The sequence below is a fragment of the Mobula birostris genome, chromosome 7 (genome assembly GCF_030028105.1).
Source record: "Mobula birostris isolate sMobBir1 chromosome 7, sMobBir1.hap1, whole genome shotgun sequence".
Lineage (NCBI taxonomy): Eukaryota > Metazoa > Chordata > Chondrichthyes > Myliobatiformes > Myliobatidae > Mobula > Mobula birostris.
In genome coordinates this window covers 43,208,781-43,229,839 of record NC_092376.1, presented here as the reverse complement: position 1 = coordinate 43,229,839, position 21,059 = coordinate 43,208,781, and the positions used below count along the sequence as shown (strand labels likewise).

The following is a 21,059-nucleotide window of genomic DNA, read 5'->3' as shown; positions in this document are numbered from 1 at the left end:
TCTGCAAAATTTTCCATTTTCTGTTTTTGGATCATTTTTTATCCTACTCACGCAAGTCTGGCCTTCTAAGCCAGTCCCGGTCCCACTCCCTTACCATTAACAACTCAGTACTTAAACCAAGAAGCCTAATGTGCTGGTAATTCCTGCCATTAAACTCACCCACATTTTGACTCAGTCTACCTCACACCTATGCTTTGTTCTGCACATCCGACCCCCAACTTCTCTCCTACTGGAAACCAACTTGCATATCTCTTTCTCATTCTCATACCCAGCCAGAGACGTGAAGTATTGTCTATTTCTCCTTCCACAGGTACTGCCTGATCTGTTGAGTTTTTCCAGCATTTTCTGTTTTTATTAACCTGAGTATTCATTTTAAATAGGAATAGGTTAATTGTTTTTTTAGCTTCGCCCTAAATTATCTTAGCAGGATAAAGGCCTCAGACTCATAAGATGACATTGTTATAAATATCCTCAGGTTTAGTAAGATTGGTACTATCGAAGTAGTTTTTGGTTCTGAGGGAGGATGTTGGTCAGTATTGAGAGTAAAGAATATAGTGGCATCTTCTGGCATTGGAAGGTAAAGATGCCTGGGCCGGCTGGTGGCACAATGACATTGGCGCCGGACCTGGGAGCGGAGGTTCCTGGGTTCGAAACCAATCGAGTCCGTTCCCGAGTACGCTATCCATCTGTGCCGGGTTGAGTGTCGAGATCGCAACTCGACCTCGTAAAATGGACGGGAAAATACTGCGAAAATGTCTGTGTGAGGAGTGGCGCACCACACAGCCTCTCTCTCGCTCGGTGTCTTGTAAAAAAAAAAAGCCATGAAAAAGACATCATCACGCACGCACACACACAGACTCGCACGCACGCAGGCACATACCAAAAAAAAAAGGAAGGTAAAGATGCCACAGTAGTGACGCGATTACAGCTCAGGCTCCTCCGGAGTTCGGAGTTCAATTTCATCGCCGTTTGTCCTCCCCATGGAATGCATGGATTTTCCCTGGGTACTCCGGTTTCATCCAATACACCAAAGGTGTACTGGATGGGTTAACTGGTCATTGTAAATTATCCCATGATTAGGTTAAAGTTAATCGGGGTTGTGGGGTTGCAGGGGCAGCATGGCTTGAAGGGTGCGAAGGGCCTACTCTGTGCTGTATCATTAAATAAATAAATAGAACTAAGTCACTGTGGTACAAGTCTTCTGGAATTAATCAAGTGGAATATATCTTAATAAGGAAGAGGCTGTACTATAATCAAGCAGCGATTACATAAATAGATTAATAAGGTATACAGGTGTCTCCCGCTTTTCGAACGTTCGCTTTACGAAACCTCACTGTTACAAAAGACCTACATTAGTACCCTGTTTTCGCTTTCAGAAGGTGTTTTCACTGTTACGGAAAAAAAGCAGCGTGCGCCCCAAGCAGCCGCTCTCCCCTGGATTCGGAATGGCATTCTCGTCGGCATTGCTTAAACACGTGTCTGTGAGCAGCCGTTTGCAAGATGAGTTTTATGGTGTCGGAAAAGCCTAAAAGAGCTCGTAAGGGTGTTACACTTAGCGTAAAACTAGACATAATTAAGCGTTTCGATCGTGGTGAACGAAGTAAGGACTAAGTGAGTTTGGCTTGTGGAAGCTGACGAACATGATGTTGAAGAGGTTTTGGCATCCCATGACCAAGAACTGATAGATGAAGAGCTGATGCAATTGGAAGAGGAAAGGATAACAATCAAAACTGAATGCAGTAGCGAAAGTGAAGCAACTACATGAGATTTTCGCTGCAATGATAAAGTACGACTTTAATTTTGAAAGGGTACGTAGGTTTAGGGGATATTTGCAGGATGGCTTGAGTCCTTACAAAGAACTGTATGATAGAAAAATGCGCGAGGTTCAGCAGTCAAGCAAGCCTTCCACATCAGCCACAGCAGACGCTGAACCTCGACCTTCGACATCCAGGCGGGCAGTCATAGGAGAAGATGAGCTGCCTGCTCTAATGGAAACAGACGACGAGATGACACCCCAGTGTCCCACCACCCCAACACCCAGGCCACAGACAGATACTGTACCGATTCATGGAGGATGCAGCAGTAGCTGGGAGGCACACAGCACATCTTTAAGGAAAAAGCCGAAATAAACAAGCTAATTAATTAGGTGCTGCCCGACACGTAATTGTCGGCCCAGATCATAGACGACGCAGTCGGAAATCGGCACTAATCTGGGCCGACAATTACGTGCCGGGCGGCACCTAATTAATTAGCATGTTTATTTCGACTTTTTTCTTAAAGATGTGCTGTGTGCCTCCCAGCAATCGCTGGACCCCTGCGTGCTTCGCGGCAATGTATAGGTCGGCGGCCTGGAGGGTGGGGACCACTGTACCAGCCAACCTGTGACGACTCAGTCTAACACAAATCAGTGTGCTCTGCGCTGTTTTCCCAATTCCAGTAAGTGATACTACACTGTACAAACATTATTTCTACTTTATATAGGCTGTGTATTTTTACATGTTACTTGGTATGATTTGGCAGCTTCATAGTTTAAAGGTTACTGGAGAGAGTGTTTCTGCCAACAGCGCTTGTGTGAGATTTTCTGCCGACAGCACTTGCGTGAGATTTTCGCTTTGGCGAACACTGCAGTAATGATTGTGGAAAAGTATTTCTAATTTATATAGGCTGTGTATTTATCATATCATTCCTGCTTTTCCTATGTGTTACTGTTATTTTAGGTTTTATGTGTTATTTGGCATGATTTGGTCGGTTATTTTTGGGTCTGTGAACGCTCACAAATTTTTCCCATCCAGATAAATGGTAATTGCTTCTTTGCTTTATGACATTTTGGCTTACGAACCGTTTCATAGGAATACTCTACCTTCGGATGGCGGGGGAAACCTGTACGTAGTGGATAGTGAACCATGGTAATGGGAATCAATTCCCTTAAACATCATTGTGAAGTGACAAGATGCACACGTTTCAAAATAAATTACAATTCCTTCTGCACTCAGAGCTCTCCACATGAACAAAACTTGTTTTGGCTTTCCTTTGTTTATGCGACTTGCTGTTAATAGATAGAAATAATTCCAAATCACCCTTTGAGCATTTGTGTTGCATATATTGGGAGAATTTCTGATCATTGTACAAAGACAAAGTGATGCTAAGTGCTTCCAACCTGTGCTATGGAGTAATCAGAGGAGTTGGTGGCTTGCAAGCCTTCGTTGCCATTAATTCCTATTCCAACATGCGCAGTCTGAATCATCCCCACATCATTGGCTCCATCTCCAACCGCTAGAGTGATGGCATTAACATTCTTTTTAACCATTTGCACAATTTCTGATTTCTGGAGAGGTGAGACTCTGAAAGAAGAAATAAGATGTTAATCAGTTTAATAGCTTTGGAATCTGAAAGTTCTTCTGTGTTAGAGTCCTGTGTTATAAAACAAACACCAACAGACTTCAACCTTTAACAGATGAATATTGTCATTGTATTGAACATCCAGTGATCAGCAGTTTAAGAGGCTAATATCCCAAAAGAGGTTGTTCTTGTATTGTGCATCGTTGATCTTTTCAGATGTAAATTGCTCATTTAATCTTTGTGTGATGTATTATTTGTGGGATAGGAGACAGCAGGAGAAGTAATTGGTGGTAGAAACAAATGAAAATCAAATGTCAGATTGAATATTTTATTAAAATTAGATTTGAGCTGGATTGCTTTAAAATTGACACACTGTAGAACAAAATGATGTTGTTGACCGTAAGTTTGATTAATTGTGGTCAAAAGAATCATAGGTGTCATTTAAAAATGCAGCAAATTTCTACAAAAACAATAGCTATCAATGTATAATATCTGATTTCTCCTAATCATCTTAAATTAGATTGAAATCCAAATTCCAGGTTGGGATTATCTTTGGTCTTCATAATGCCAAAGATACATCTGCATGGCAGTCCCAGAGTCCCCAGAATGAGATGTGCAATCATGGTCCTGTTAACAGACAGCAGGACCTACAACATGAGCATCAGACAGAAGACAATTTAAACTGGTTATAGCCATTGCAGTTAGCGTAAAGCTATTACAGTGCCAGTGACCCAGATTCAATTCTGCTGCTGTCTCTGAGGAGTTTCCTCCCGTGACCACTTAGGTTTCCTCCAACATTCCAAAGACACATGGGTTGGTAGGTTAATTGGTCATGAGTGCAATAGGGCAGTGCAGGCAGGTACATTGAGCTGGAAGGGCCTGGCACCAAGCTCTAAATAAAGAGAAATAAGAAGATATTCTTATCCCAAATGCATGTTTTAACATATTCAGATAGGATATCCTTTAACTGTCTCTGTTATCCCAGCATTAACAAACTGAAATAACTGTAAAAATCAGTTTAACCAAGTTAACTGTCATTGTGCATTCAGTACTTAGTAGGAAGGTGAAAAGTTATTTAACCAGTTTGAATTTTAGATCTGCTACAAAAATGTTAAAATGAGCCCAGGCTCACTTGTATACCCGTGTATAGAAATTGCTGGAACAATTCCGATGCAAGTTGAACCATGTAAAACATATAAAAGGGCATAACATTCAAATTATAAGAAGAAACAACAACTGGTCATTGCTTATTCCTTACTAACATCTCATCCTTGCCCTCCTCTACTACCAACTAAAAACAGCCCCCCACCCTTTCCACTCCCTCCCCACTAACTGCAAAATGGGCATGGGCAAAATACAGAAACAATCCACTCTGACTTAGTCCATAAATTATTGAGTTTCAGGACACCCTTCTTATCAAAAGACATTTTGCATAACATCCTGGTACTAATATTTAATAGAGCTTTGAACAGTGGCCAATTGGTGTTTGGGATTAATTAGGAGGAGCAAATTAAACCAAGGCAGGGACAAGCGCAGGGGCTGTCATCCGAGTGGATGCAGCCAGAGTAGTGATCTTAAGGCTTTAGCGCTTCGAGGCTTCAGTGAAGAGAGGCATCACTCAAAGAAAGCAAAGGAAAGAAAAGCTCAAGCTTTTTTTCCTTCTCTTCTTTATATCTGCTCACCAAGGTAGAGATGACAGGCAGGATAGTGAAATGCTCCTCTTATGGGATGTGGGAAGTCAGGGAGACCTCCAATGTCCCTGACCACTACAACTGCAAAAAGTGCATCCAGTTGCAGCTTCTAACAAACTGCATTAAGGAGTTGGAGCTGGAACTGGGTGAACTCCAGATCATTCAGGAGGCTTTAAGGGTGATAGATTGGACATATAGAAAGGTAGTTACACCCAAGGTGCAGGACACAGTAAACTAGATGACAGTCAGGAAAGGGAAAGGGTTTAAGGAGTCAGTGCAGACTACCCCTGTGGCTATCGTCCTCAACAACAGGTATATCACTTTGGACACTTGAATTCCCGGATGGGATGTTGCCTCACAGGTGCCAGGGTCCAGGATATCTTGGAATGAGTTCTCAGCGTTCTTAAGTGGGAGGGTGAACAGCCAGAAGTTATGGTCTGTGTAGCTACCAATGACATGGCTAAAACGAGTGATGAGGTTCTGCATTGGGACTTCAGGGAGTTAGATGCTAGGTTAAAGGGCAGGACCTCAAAGGTTGTGATCTCGGGATCGCTATCCATGACACATGCTAGAAAGATCAGAACTAGGAACATTATACAGTTTAATACGTAGTGAAGGAGTTGGTGTAGGAGGGAGGGCATAAGATTTTTGGATCATTGGGCTCTCTTTCAAGGAAGGTGGGATCTGTACAGAAGGGATAGTTTGCACCTGAACTGGAGAGGGACTAATATCCTAGTGGGAAGATTTGTTAATGCTGCAAGGTGGGGTTTAAACTAGAGTTACAGAGGAATGGGAAGCAGAATACCAGAACAGTTAGTGGAGAGGCTGTGGAGATAGCTGTTGGTAAGACCTCAGACAAATGTTGAGCATGGTACGACACAATCAAAAAGGGTGAATACAGGACTGGAGGCATTATATCTGAATGCACACAATATATGGAATAAGGTAGCTGAACTTGCAGCACAGTTCAGGTTGGCATGTATAATGTTGTAGGCATCAAGGAATCATGGCTGAAAGATTACAGCTGGGAGCTTAATGTCTAAGGATACACATTGTATCGGAAGGATAGGCAGGAAGGAAGAGGGGGCAGCATTGCTTTGTTGCTGAAAAATGAACTCAAATCATTAGAAAGGGGTGACATAGGGCTGGAAGGTGTTGAATCATTGGGGATAGAGGTAAGGAACTGCAAGGGTAAAAGGACCCTGACGGGAGTTGTATACACACTCCCAAACAGTAGTAAGGGTGTGGCCTACAATTTACAACGGGAGATAGAAAACACATGCCAAAAGGGCAACGTTACTATAGTCATAGATTACTTCAATATGCAGGTAAATTGGGAAATTAGGCTGGAGCCGGATTATAGGAGGGGGGATTCCTAGAGTGCCTATGAGATGACTTTTAGAGCAGCTTGTGACTGAGCCCACTAGAGGACTAGGCATGAGAGAGGAGTTAGCCAGATGGTGGCAGAGCAGTAATTGGCTGGAATTTCTGGAAGCAATTCAGAAAGCCCAGGATATATACATCCCAAAATGGAAGGACTATTCTAAAGGAAAGCTGACACATCCATGACTAACAAGAGAAATCAAAGTCAAAATAAAAGCCAAAGAGAGGACATATTATAGAGCAAAAATTAGAATCAGAATCAGGTTTATTATCACCAGCATGTGTCATGAAATTTGTTAACTTAGCAGCAGCAGTTTAATGCAATACATGATATAGAAGAAATAAATAAGTAAATCAATTACAGTATATGTATATTGAATAGATCAAAGATCGTGCAAAACAGAAATATAATATTAAAAAGTGAGGTATTGTTCACAGGTTCAATGTCCATTTAGGAATCGGATGGCAGAGAGGAAGAAGCTGTTCCTGAATCGCTGAGTGTGTGCCTTCAGGCTTCTGTACCTCCTGCCTGATGGTAACAGTGAGAAAAGGGCATGCTCTGGGTGCTGGAGGTCCTTAATAATGGATGCTGCCTTTCTGAGACACCGCTCCTTGAAGATGTCCTGGGTACTTTGCAGGCTAGTACCCAAGATGGAGCCGACTAAATTTACAACCTTCTGCAGCTTCTTTCGGTCCTGTGTAGTAGCCCCCACCTTACCAGACAGAATGCTCTCCACTGTACATCCATAGAAGTTTTTAAGTGTTTTTGTTGACATACCAAATCTCTTTAAACTCCTGATGAAGTATAGTCGCCTTCTTTATAGCTGCATCGATATGTCGAGATCCTCAGAGATCTTGACACCCAGGAACTTGAAACTGTTCACTCTCTCTACTTCTGATCCCTCTATGAGAATTGGTATGTGTTCCTTTTTTACCCTTCCTCAAGTCCACAATCAGCTTTTTCGTCTAACTGACATCGAGTGCCAGGTTGTTGCTGTGACACCACTCCACTAGCTTGTGTATCTCGCCCCTGTACGCCCTCTCGTCTCCACCTGAGATTCTACCAACAATGGTTGCATCATCAGCAAATTTACAGAAGACATTAGTGGAAAGTTAGAGGATTGGGAAGTTTTTAAAAATCAACGCAAGGCAATGACAAAAGTCGTTAAGGATCAAATACGAATATAAACTAGCCAATAATACAGGTTTCCTCCGCCATCCGAAGGTAGAGCATTCCTATGAAACGGTTCGTAAGCCGAAATGTCGTAAAGCGAAGAAGCAATTACCATTTATTTATATGGGAAAAATTTGTGAGCGTTCACAGACCCAAAAATAATCTACCAAATCATGCCAAATAACACATAAAACCTAAAATAACAGTAAAATATAGAAAAAGCAGGAATGATATGATAAATACACAGCCTATATAAAGTAGAAATACTTTTCCACAATCATTACTGAACTGTTCTCCGTAGCGAAAATCTCATGCAAGGCTGTTGGGAAAAACACTCTCTCCAGTAACCTTTAAGCTATGAAGCTGCCAAATCATACCAAATAACACGTAAAAATACACAGCCTATATGAAATAGAAATAATGTACGTACGGTGTAGTATCACTTACGGGAATCGGGAAGACAGCACCGAGCACACTGATGATGGTGTGTTAGACTGAGTCGTCACAGGTTAGGTGGTGCAGTGGCCCCCACCCTCCAGGCCGCCAACAGACATCGAACTGTGAAGCACGCAGGGGTCCAGTGGTAGCCGGGAGGCACACAGCACATCTTTAAGAAAAAAGCCGAAATAAACATGCTAATTAATTAGGTGTCTGGCAGCACCTAATGAATTAGCATGTTTATTTCAGCTTTTTTTCTTAAAGATGTACTGTGTGCCTCCCAGCTACCGCTGCATTCTCCGCGAATCACGGGGTAGTGGGACACTGGGGTGTCATCTCGTCGTCTGTTTCCATTACAGCAGGCAGCTCATCTTCTCCTATGACTGCTCGCCTCGATGTCGAAGGTCGAGGTTCGTCGTCTGCTGTGGCTGATGTGGAAGGCTGGCTTGACTGCTGAGCCTCGCACATTTTCTATCATACAGTTCTTTGTAAGGACTCAAACCATCCTGCAAATATCCCCTAAACCTACGTACCCTTTCAAAATTAAAGTCATACTTTATCATTGCAGTGGTTTCACGTTCATTTCCTGGATGGCTTCACGTTCATTTCCTGGACGACTTCACTTTCATTTCCTGGACGACTTCACTTTCATTTCCTGGACGACTTCACTTTCAGTCCGTTCGCTATCAATTCCGTCCGTTCAGTTTCAATTGTTATCCTTTCCTCTTCCAATTGCATCAGCTCTTCATTTATCAGTTCTTGGTCATGGGATGCCAAAACCTCTTCAACATCTTCGTCAGCTTCCACAAGCCAAACGCAGTTTGCCCTTACTTCGTTTACCACGATTGAAATGCTTCATTATGTCTAGTTTTACGCTAAGTGTAACACCCTTATGAGCTCTTTTAGGCTTTTCCAATACTTTGGAACTCACCTTACAAATGGCTGCTCACAGGCTCGTGTTTAAGCAATGCCGGTGAGAATCTGGGGGACAGCGGTTGCTCGGGGCGCGTGCTGCCTTTTATCACGTGCTGATTTTTTTTGTAACAGTGAAAACACCTTCTGAAAGTGAAAACAGGGTACTAATGTAGGTCTTTCGTAACAGTGAGGTTTCGTAAAGCGAACATTCGAAAAGCGGGGGACACCTGTATTGACAAGGATACCAAAAGTTTCTTGAGATACATAAAGTATAAAAGAGAGGCGAGAGTGGATATCAGACCACTGGAAAATGATGCTGGAGAGGTAGTGATGGGGGGAACAATGAAATAGCAGATGAACTGAATAAGTATTTTGCATCAGTATTCTGTGGAAGACATTAGCCGTATGGTGGAAGTTCCAGGTGTCAGTTGTCATGGAGTGTGTAAAATTACTATAACCAGAGAGAAGGTTTTTGGGAAATTGAAAGGGCTTAAGGTAGACAAGTCACCTGAACCAGATGGTGTACACCCCAGGGTTCTGAAAGAGGTGGCTAAAGAGATTGTGGAAGCATTAGAAATGATCTTTCAAGAATCACTAGATTCTGGAATGGTTCTGGAAAACTGGAAGATTGTAAATGTCACTCCACTCTTTAAGAAGGGAGGGAGACAGAAGAAAGGAAACCATAGGCCAGTTAGTCTGACCTCAGTGGTTGGAAAGATGTTGATGCCAGGGTACTGGGAGACATGATAGAATAGGCTGTAGCATGGTTTTCTCAAGGGAAAATCTTGCCTCACAAATCTGTTGGAATTCTTTGAGGATAGACAAAGGAGAATCTGTTGATGTTGTGAATTTGGATTTTCAGAAGGCCTTTGACAAGGTGCCATGCATGAGGCTGCTTACAAGTTATAAGCCCATAATATTACAGGAAAGATTTGAGCATGGACAAAGTAGTGGCTGATTGGCAGGAGGCAAAGAGTGGTAATAAAGGGAGCCTTTTCTGGTTGGCTGCCAGTGACTAATGGTGTTCCACATGGGTCTGTGTTGGGACTGATTTTTTAAAAATGTTATATGTCAATTATTCGGTCAACGGAATTGATGGCTTTGTCACAAAGTTTGCAGATGATATGAAGATAGGTGGAGGAACGGTAGTTTTGAGGAAGTAGAGAGGCTACAGAAGAATGTAGACAGATTACGAGAATGGACAAAGAAGTAGCAGACAGCATACAGTGTTGGGAAGTGTATGGTCATGCATTTCGGTAATAGAAACGAAAAAGCTGACCATTTTCTAAATGAGAAAAAATACAAAAAACTGAGATGCAAGGGGACTTGGGAGTCCTTGTGCAGAATTCCCTAAAGGTTAATCTGCAGGTTGATTCTGCGGTGAGGAAGGCAAATGCAATGTTAGTATTCATTACAAGAGGACTGGAATATAAAAGCAAGGATGTAAGGTTGAAACTTTATAAAGCACTGGTGATGCCTCACTTGGAGTATTGTGAGCAAGTTTGGGCACCTCATCTTTGAAAGAATTTACTGAAACTGGAGAGGGCTTAAAGGAGGTTCACAAAAATGATTCCAGGATTGGATAGCTTATCATATGAAGAATGTCAGAAGGCTCCGTACCTGCATTCATCAGAACTCAGAAGAACGAAGGGTGACCTCATTGAAACCTATGGAATAGTGAAAGGCCTTGATAGAGTGGATGTGGAGAGGATGTTTCCTATGGTGGGAGAGTCTAAGATGAGAGGACACAGCCTCAGAATAGAGAGGTGTCCTTTTAGAACAGAGATAAGGAGGAATTCCTTTATCCAGAGGGTGGTGAATCTGTGGAATTCTTTGCCACAGGCAGCTGTGGAGTCTTTATGTATATTTAAGGCAGAGATTGATAGATCCTTGATTGGTCAGGGCATGAAGGGATAAGGGGAGAAGGCAGGAGATTGGGGCAGAGAGGAAAATTGGATCAGCCACGATGAAATGATGGAGCAGACTTGATGGGCCAAAATGCCTAATTCTGCTCCTGTACCTTGTATCTGATCTTAAATGGGACTTCCAATGTAATTATAACCTGGTGCATCTAAAACCCTGCTATGTGCCTCTGGTGAAGAGCAAAACCTGCAACCTTGAGGACAGTGAGAAAATGGTCGGAGGAGGCTTGTGAGGCACTCCAGGGTTGTTTTGAGGTGACAGGCTGGCAGGCACTCTGTGAGCCACATGGAGAGGATATTGATGGGCTCACAGAGTGCATCACTGATTACATCAACTTCTGTGTGGACTGCAATGTTCCCACAAGAACTGTCCTTTGTTATTCAAATAACAAGCCACGGGTGACAAAGGACATTAAGGACATCCCCAACGCTAAAAAGATTTCAGAGATGGAAATAGGGAGGAGCTGAGGTCATTACAGAGGGACCTGAAAGCCAGAATCAGGGAGGCTAAAGACAGATACAGGAGGAAGCTTGAGTGGAAATTCCAGCAGAACAACATGAGAGAAGTCTGGAGGGGGATGAGGACCATCATCGGGTTCTGGCAAACTAGCAACAGAGGAGCAGAAGGCAGTGTGGATGGGGCCAATGAACTTAACCTGTTCTTTAACAGATTTGACAGTGTGGCCCCTGCCCATCCCTCACATGAGCCATCTGTTGTCGGCCCCCAACCAACACATATTCCACTCTCCCCTCCTACCCCTCCTCACAGTCCCCCACCCTGCTCTCATGACTATACCCCTTCCCCACACGAAACCACCACAGTGGGCTTCACAGCTGAACAGGTGAGAAGGCAGCTGAAACGTCTCAACCCAAGCAAGGCTGCAGGACCGGATGGTGTCAGTACCAGGGTGCTCAAAGCCTGTGCCCCTCAGCTATGTGGAGTACTTCGCCATGTATTCAATCTGAGCCTGAGACTCCGAAGGGTTCCTGTACTGTGGAAGATGTCCTGCCTCGTACCTGTGCCGAAGACGCCGCGCCTCAGCGGCCTCAATGACTACAGACCGGTGGCATCGACCTCTCACATCATGAAGACCCTGGAGAGACTTGTTCTGGAGCTGCTCCGGCCCATGGTCAGGCCACACTTAGATCCCCTCCAGTTCGCCTACCAGCCCCGACTAGGAGTTGAGGATGCCATCGTCTACCTGCTGAACCGTGTCTACGTCCACCTGGACAAGCCAGCGAGCACTGTGAGGGTCATGTTTTTTGACTTCTCCAGTGAGTTCAACACCATCCGCCCTGCTCTGCTGGGGCAGAAGCTGACAGCGATGCAGGTGGATGCTTCCCTGGTGTCATGGATTCTTGATTACCTGACTGGCAGACAACAGTACGTGTGCTTGCAACACTGTGTGTCCGACAGAGTGATCAGCAGCACTGAGGCTCCACAGGGGCCTGTCTTGTCTCCCTTTCTCTTCACCATTTACACCTCGGACTTCAACTACTGCACAGAGTCTTGTCATCTTCAGAAGTTTTCGGATGACTCTGCCATAGTTGGATGCATCAGCAAGGGAGATGAGGCTGAGTACGAGGTTACGGTAGGAAACTTTGTCACATGGTGTGAGCAGAATTATCTGCAGCTTAATGTGAAAAAGACTAAGGAGCTGGTGGTAGACCTGAGGAGAGCTAGGGTACCGGCGACCCCTGTTTCCATCCAGGGGGTCAGTGTGGACATGGTGGAGGATTACAAATACCTGGAGATACGAGTTGACAATAAACTGGACTTGTCAAAGAATACTGAGGTTGTCTACAAGAAGGGTCAGAGCCGTCTCTACTTCCTGAGGAGAATGAGGTCTTTTAACATCTGCCGGACAATGCTGAGGATGTTCTACGAGTCTGTGGTGGCCAGTGCTATCATGTTTGCTGTTGTGTGCTGGGACAGCAGGCTGAGGGTGGCAGACACCAACAAACTCATTCGTAAGGCCAGTGATGTTGTGGGGATGGAACTGGACTCTCTGACGGTGGTGTCTGAAAAGAGGATGCTGTCTAAGTTGCATGCCATCTTGGACAATGTCTCCCATCCACTACATAATGTACTGGGTGGGCACAGGAGTACATTCAGCCAGAGACTCATTCCACCGAGATGCAACACAGAGCGTCATAGGAAGTCATTCCTGCCTGTAGCCATCAAACTTTACAACTCTTCCCTTGGAGGGTCAGACTCCCTGAGCCAATAGGCTGGTCCTGGACGTATTTCCTGGCATAATTTACATATTACTATTTAACTATTTATGGTTTTATTACTATTTATTATTTATGGTGCAACTGTAACGAAAACCAATTTCCCCCGGGATCAATAAACTATGACTATGACTATAGTATCTACAAAAGAAAATGAGTTTGTTTTTGTGGGAATTTTTAAATGTGTCTATTGCCTGAATATTTGGGAATTATTTGATACCACTGTATTCTGTTAGACAGAAAATATAGAAAGCTTGAGGAAATACAATACCAGGCACAGGGAATGGTTCTATCCCACTGATATCAGACGCTTGAAAGGAATTTTCATACACCAGAACATAGAGTCATTGAGTCACAGAAAACTATAGCACAGAAACGGCCCTTCAGCCTATCTAGTCCGTGCCAAACAATTTGAAATGCCTAGTCCTATTGACCTCTACATGAACCATAGCACTCCATACTCCTCCCATCTCCATGTACCTATCCAAAACTCTCTTAAACGTTGAAGTCAAAATCACATCCACCACTTCTGCTGGCAATTCGCTCCACACTCACAACACCGTCTGTAAAGAAGTTTCCCCTCATGTTGCCCTTTACCCTCTAGCTGTAGTCTCACTCAGTGGGAAAAAAAAAACTGTTTGCAATCACCCTATCTATACCAGGCATAATCTTGTATGCCTCTATCAAATCTCCTTTCAATCTTCTACATTCTAGGGAATAAAGTTCTAACCTATTCAATCTTTTCTTATAACTCAGGTACTCCAGCCCTGGCAACATCCTTGTAAATTTTCTCTGTACTCTTTCAATTTATTTACATCTTTCCAAATGTAGGTGATTAAAACTGCACACAATACTCACAGTTAGGCATCACCAACATCTTATTCTAACTCCCATACTCAGTATTTTGATCAATGAGGGCCAAATGTACCAAAAGCTTTCTTTATGACGTTATCTATCTGTGATGTCACTTTCAATGAATTATGGACTTTTACTCCCAGATCCCTCTTTTCTGAACACTTATTCTTCAAATCTACTTTGTTGTGGCCCTTGCACTTTGTTGTTGATTTGCCTTCACCCCAAAACCTTTGACACTCTTACCAACCAAGAAATATCAAACTCCACTTTAAACACACCAAATGACTTGGCCTCAACAGCCACCAGTGGCAATGAATTCTACAGATTCACCACCTCTGGCTACAGAAATTACTTCTCACCTGCCTTCTGAAGGGACATTTTTTTCATTCTGAGTTTGTGCCTCTAGTCCTGGACTCTCCCACTATTAGAAACACCATCTCTACTTCTGCTCTAATTAGGCCTTTCAATATTTGGTAGGTTTTAATGAAATCCCCATTCATCCTTCCAAGCTGCGGTGAGTCCAGGCCTAGTGCCATCAAATGCTCCTCATACATTAACTATTCATGGCCAGGGCTATTTTCATATAACTACCCTGGATCCTCTCCTACGCCAGCACATTTGTCCTTAGATATGGGGCCCAAAACAGGCCGACTAGGGTGAATGCCATACTAGATCTAGAACTAGGTAATGAACCGGGTCAGGTCACAGATCTCTCAGTGGGTGAGCATCTGGGGGACAGTGACCACCGCTCCCTGGCCTTTAGCATTATCATGGAAAAGGATAGAATCAGAGAGGACAGGAAAATTTTTAATTGGGGAAGGGCAAATTATGAGGCTATAAGGCGAGAACTTGTGGGTGTGAATTGGGATGCTGTTTTTGCAGGGAAATGTACTATGGACATGTGGTCGATGTTTAGAGATCTCTTGCAGGATGTTAGGGATAAATTTGTCCCAGTGAGGAAGATAAAGAATGGTAGGGTGAAGGAACCATGGGTGACAAGTGAGGTGGAAAATCTAGTCAGGTGGAAGAAGGCAGCATACATGAGGTTTAGGAAGCAGGGATTAGGTGGGTCTATTGAGGAATATAGGGAAGCAAGAAAGGAGCTTAAGAAGGGGCTGACAAGAGCAAGAAGGGGGCATGAGAAGGCATTGGCGAGTAGGGTAAAGGAAAACCCCAAGGCATTCTTCAGTTATGTGAAGAACAAAAGGATGACAGGAGTGAAGATAGGACCGATTAGAGATAAAGGTGGGAAGATGTGCCTGGAGGCTGTGGAAGTGAGCGAGGTCCTCAAAGAATACTTCTCTTCGGTATTCACCAATGAGAGGGAACTTGATGAAGGTGAGGACAATATGAGTGAGGTTGATGTTCTGGAGCATGTTGATATTGAGGGACAGGATGTGTTGGAGTTGTTAAAATACATTAGGACGGATAAGTCCCCAGGGCCTGACGGAATATTCCCCAAGCTGCTCCACGAGGGGAGGGAAGAGATTCCTGAGCCTCTGGCTAGGATCTTTATGTCCTCGTTGTCCATGGGAATGGTACCGGAGGATTAGAGGGAGGTGAATGTTGTCCCCTTGTTCAAAAAAGGGTAGTAGGGATAGTCCAGGTAATTATAGACCAGTAAGCCTTACGTCTGTGGTGGGAAAGCTGTTGGAAAAGATTCTTAGAGATAGGATCTCTGGACATTTAGAGAATCATGGTCTGATCAGGGACAGTCAGCATGGCTTTGTGAAGGGCAGATCGTGTCTAACAAGCCTGATAGAGTTCTTTGAGGAGGTGACCAGGCATATAGATGAGGGTAGTGCAGTGGATGTGATCTATATGCATTTTAGTAAGGAATTTGACAAGGTTCCACACAGTAGGCTTATTCAGAAAGTCAGAAGGCATGGGATCCAGGGAAGTTTGGCCAGGTGGATTCAGAATTGGCTTGCCTGCAAAAGGCAGAGGGTCGTGGTGGAGGGGGTACATTCAGATTGGAGGATTGTGACTAGTGGTGTCCCACAAGGATCTGTTCTGGGACCTCTACTTTATGTGATTTTTATTAACAAACTGGATGTGGGGGTAGAGGGGTGGGTTGGCAAGTTTGCAGATGACACAAAGGTTGATGGTGTTGTAGATAGTGTAGAGGATTGTCAAAGATTGCAGAGAGACATCAATAGGATGCAGATGTGGGCTGAGAAGTGGCAGATGGAGTTCAACCCAGAGAAGTGTGAGGTGGTACATTTTGGAAGGATAAACTCCAAGGCAGAGTACAAAGTAAATGGCAGGATACTTGGTAGTGTGGAGGAGCAGAGGGATCTGGGGGTACATGTTCACAGATCCCTGAAAGTTGCCTTACAGGTGGATAGGGTAGTTAAGAAAGCTTATGGGGTGTTAGCTTTCATAAGTCGAGGGATAGAGTTTAAGAGTCATGATGTAATAATGCAGCTCTATAAAACTCTGGTTAGGCCACACTTGGAGTACTGTGTCCATTTCTGGTTGCCTCACTATAGGAAGGATGTGGAAGCATTGGAAAGGGTACAGAGGAGATTTACCAGGATGCTGCCTGGTTTAGAGAGTATGCATTATGATCAGAGATTAAGGGAGCTAGGGCTTTACTCTTTGGAGAGAAGGAGGATGAGAGGAGACATGATAGAGGTGTACAAGATAATAAGAGGAATAGATAGAGTGGTTAGCCAGCGCCTCTTCCCCAGGGCACCACTGCTCAATACAAGAGGACATTGCTTTAAGGTAAGGGGTGGAAAGTTCAAGGGGGATATTAGAGGAAGGTTTTTTCCTCAGAGAGTGGTTGGTGCTTGGAATGCACTGCCTGAGTCAGTGGTGGAGGCAGATACACTAGTGAAATTTAAGAGACTACTAGACAGGTATATGGAGGAATTTAAGGTGGGGGCTTATATGGGAGGCAGGGTTTGAGGGTCAGCACAACATTGTGGGCTGAAGGGCCTGTACTGTGCTGTACTATTCTATGTTCTATGTTAAATCTACTCGTAACACTCCAAAAATGGTCTGACTAATGGCTGATAAAGCTTCAATATTACATTCTTACTTTTATATTCTAGCCCTCTTGTAACGAATGCTGACTCAACCTGCAAGTTAACCTTCAGAGAATTGGTATTAACGTATTATTGTCACATGTACACAGTGGAAGTTTTTGTTACCATGCCATTCAGACAGATCAATACTATGTCACAGAGGAAAAATGAAACCAGAATGCAGAATATACAGTTGCGTTATATTTACAGAGAAAGCGGGAAAGTGAAAGGTTCTTGATAGGTAAGAGTATCAAAAGTTATGCGGAGAATGGAGTTGAGAAGGAATAATAACTTAGCCATGACCCCATCATCCAGGACATGTCCTTTTCTCAATGCTACTATCAGGAAGTAGGCACAGAATCCTGAAGGCACACACTCAATGATTCAGGAACAGCTTCTTCCCCTCTACCAGCCAATTTCTGAATGAACATTCAACCCATGAACAGTACCTCACTACTTTTTTTTGTACTATTATTATTTTTGTACTCTCTCTGACACAGTGGTGTCAAGAAAACAACCTCTCCTCAATGTCGCAAAAAGGAGCTGGTTGTGGATTACAGGAGGAATGGAGATGGGCTAACCCCTATTGACATCAATGGATCTGGGGTTGAGAGGGTAAACAGCTTCAAGTTCCTTGGCATCCACATCACGTGGTCTGTGCACACCAGCTGTGTGGTAAGAAAGGCACAATAGTGCCTCTTTCACCTCAGATGGTTGAGGAAGTTTGGTATGGGCCCCCAAATCCTAAGAACTTTCTACAGGGGCACAATTGAGAGCATCCTGACTGGCTGCATCACTGCCTGGTATGGGAACTGTACTTCCCTCAATCACAGGACTCTGCAGAGAGTGGTGTGGACAGCCCAGCCCAGCCCATCTGTAGTTGTGAACTTCCCATGATTCAGGACATTTACAAGGACAGGTGTGTAAAAAGGGTGCATAGGGACATTGGGGATCCAAGTCATCCCAACTACAATCTATTTCAGCTGTTACCATCCGGGAACTGGTACCGCAGCATAAAAGCCAGGACCAACAGGCTCTGGGACAGTTTCTTCCACCAGGCCATCAGACTGATGAACTCACGCTGATGTGAGTGTATTCTATATTACAGTGACTGTTCTATTTATTATAAATTAGTATAAATTACTGTGATTGCACATGGCACATTTAGATGGAGACGTAACACAAAGATTTTTACTCCTCATGTATGTGAAGGATGTAAGAAATAAGTCAATTCAATTAACTATTTATACATATTTTTTATACACACGCACACTTAGTGCAATTCAGTTTTTTTCCTCTATTATTATGTATTGCATTGTACTGCTGCAATGGTGGATCAGACTTGATGGACTGGATGGCCTAATTCTGCCTCTATGATTTATTGTCTTATAATTATTACACATAGTTGAATACACAAAATTGGTCTTTTCTGCACCCATAGCTGCAAGGTGAATTACTTTATAACAGGATTAATAACCTCTAACTTGAAAGGAGGATTCAAAACTAATTTGAATTGATCCCCAAAAAATTATAATTGCCCAAATGACAAGTTAAAAACTTTCTGTAAAGGTCAAATGTACGATAACTCTGGCAGGGTTTGCAAGACATTACTTCCTACAAAGCGAAACCTAAAAGCATGAATGACAGCAATGCTTCACTACCAGATGAACTCAATGCCTTCTATGCCCACTTTGAAAGGGAGAATATAACTACAACTGTGAATATTCCCGCTGCACCTGGTGACCCTGTGATCTCTGTCTCGGAGGCAGATACTAGGCTGTCTTTAAAGAGGGTGTACCCTCGCAAGGCGGATTGACCCGACGGAGTACCTGGTAAGGCTGTGAAAACTTGTGCCATCCAACTGTCGAGAGTATTCAAGGAAATTTTCAACCTCTCACTGCTATGGGCAACAATTATACCAGTGCCTAAGAAGAATAATGTGAATTGCTTTAATGACTACTGTATCGCCTAGTAGCACTTACATCTACAATGATAAAAAGCTTTGAGAGGTTGGTCATGACTAGACTGAAATCCTGCCTGCCTCAGCAAGGAGCTGGACCCACTGCTATTTGCCTTTTGCCACAATAGGTCAATGGCAGATGAAATCTCAATGGCTGTTCACATGGTCTTAGACCATATGGACAATACAAACACCCATGTCAGAACGCTGTTCATCTAATATAGCTCAGAATTTAACACCATCATTCCCACAATCCTGATTGATAAGTTACAGAACCTGAGTCTCTCTACTTTCCTCTGCAATTGGATCCCTGACTTCCTAACCTAAAGACCACAATCTGTGTGGATTGGTGATAATATCTCCTCCTCCTCACTGACAATCAACACTGGCGCACCTCAGGGGTATGGCCTAGCCCACCACTCTACTCTCTCTATACCTATGACTGTGTGGCCAGGTATAGCTCAAATACCATCTATAAATTTGCTAATGATACAACCATTGTTAGTAGAATCTCAAATGGAGTCGAGAGGGCATACAGGAGCGATATATAATAACTAGTGGAGCGGTGTCACAGCAACAACCTTGCACTCAATATCAGTAAGACAAAAGAGCTGATTGTGGACTTCAGGAAGGGTAAGATGAAGAAACACATACTGATCCTCATTGGGGGATCAGAAGTGGAGAGAGTGAGCAGTTTCAAGTTCCTGGGTGTCAAGATCTCTGATAACCTAACCTGGTCCCAACATATCAAAGCAGCTATAAAGAAGGCAAGACAGCGGCTATACTTCATCAGGAGTTTGAAGAGACTAGGTATGTCAAAAAATACACTCAAAAACTTCTATAGGTGTACCGTGGAAAGCATTCTGACAGGCTGCATCATTGTGTGGTATGGAGGGGCTACGGCACAGGACCGAAAGAAGCTGCAGAAGGTTGTAAATCTAGTCAGCTCCATCCTGGGTACTAGCCTACAAAGTACCCAGGACATCTTCAGGGAGCAGTGTCTCAGAAAGGCAGCATCCATTATTAAGGACCCCCAGTACCCAGGGCATGCCCTTTTCTCACTGTTACCATCAGGTAGGAGGTACAGAAGCCTGAAGATACACACTCAGTGATTCAGGAACAGCTTCTTCCACTCTGCCATCTGATTCCTAAATCGACATTGAATCCATGAATACCACCTCACTTTTTAAATATATATCATTTCTGTTTTTGCATGACTTTTAATCTATTCAACATACATATTTTTTAATTTATTTATTTTTTAATTTTTATTTTACTTCCTCTTCTATATCATGTATTGCATTGAACTGCTGCTGCTAAGTTAACAAATTTTATGACACATGCCAGTGATTGGTGCGTGGAATGCACTGCCTGAGTCAGTGGTGGAGACAGATACACTAGTGAAATTTAAGAGACTGCTAGACAGGTATATGGAGGAATTTAAGGTGGGGGGGGCGGTTATATGGGAGGTAGGGTTAAGGGTCGGCACAACATTGTGGGCTGAAGGGCCTGTACTGTGCTGTACTATTCTATGTTCTATAATAAACCTGATTATGATAATACATATTTACTTATGTAATGGATTATTTAAAAATATTGTTAAGAGTGCCTGATGCTGCATTCTTTCAATTAAGACAAAGATAAAAAACTAAGGACATGTATGTGAGTTTAGGATATAACATAGCTTACTCTTTCTGTTACTGAATTATAGAAAACTCACTATTCCCCAAAATTATAGAATGAGAATCAAGAGGCTTCAGTATGTGAATGAAAAGCTGGTCTGGTCATAAATTACGTAGATCATCTACCCCAGATATCGTTTGTACATATTGGCCGCTAGCCATAGTTGCTTAAAGTATTCTTGACTGGGCATGGCGGGAAGGTTGTGATGGAAAGAATAAAAACATTAATGATGACTTTTTGATTCCTGAACATAAACAGTACATTGACCTCTTTTTTATTTGTATCGTTTGTTGCCTTTTGCACATTGGTTATTTGTCTATCTTGTGTGTAGTTTTTCATTGATTCTATTGTGTTTCTTTGTATTTATTGTGAATACCCATAAGAAAATGAATCTCAGGGTTGTATGTGGTGACATATATGTACTTTGATAAT

General features: G+C 43.2%; 1 protein-coding gene across 6 annotated transcripts in view; it reads right to left on the bottom strand.

Annotated features, from left to right (window-relative positions):
• The window catches only part of atp8a2 (ATPase phospholipid transporting 8A2), a 510,439-nt gene that overhangs the window by 119,276 nt on the left and 370,104 nt on the right, over positions 1 to 21,059 (bottom strand). For all 6 annotated transcript variants that reach the window (XR_011886570.1, XM_072263012.1, XM_072263011.1 and 3 more), the window contains one exon: positions 3,158 to 3,341. Coding sequence is in view for 5 of the 6 variants with exons in the window: in XM_072263012.1 (XP_072119113.1) it covers positions 3,158 to 3,341 (184 nt within the window). In the remaining variant the exon portion in view is untranslated. The remainder of the gene's footprint in view (positions 1 to 3,157; positions 3,342 to 21,059) is intronic.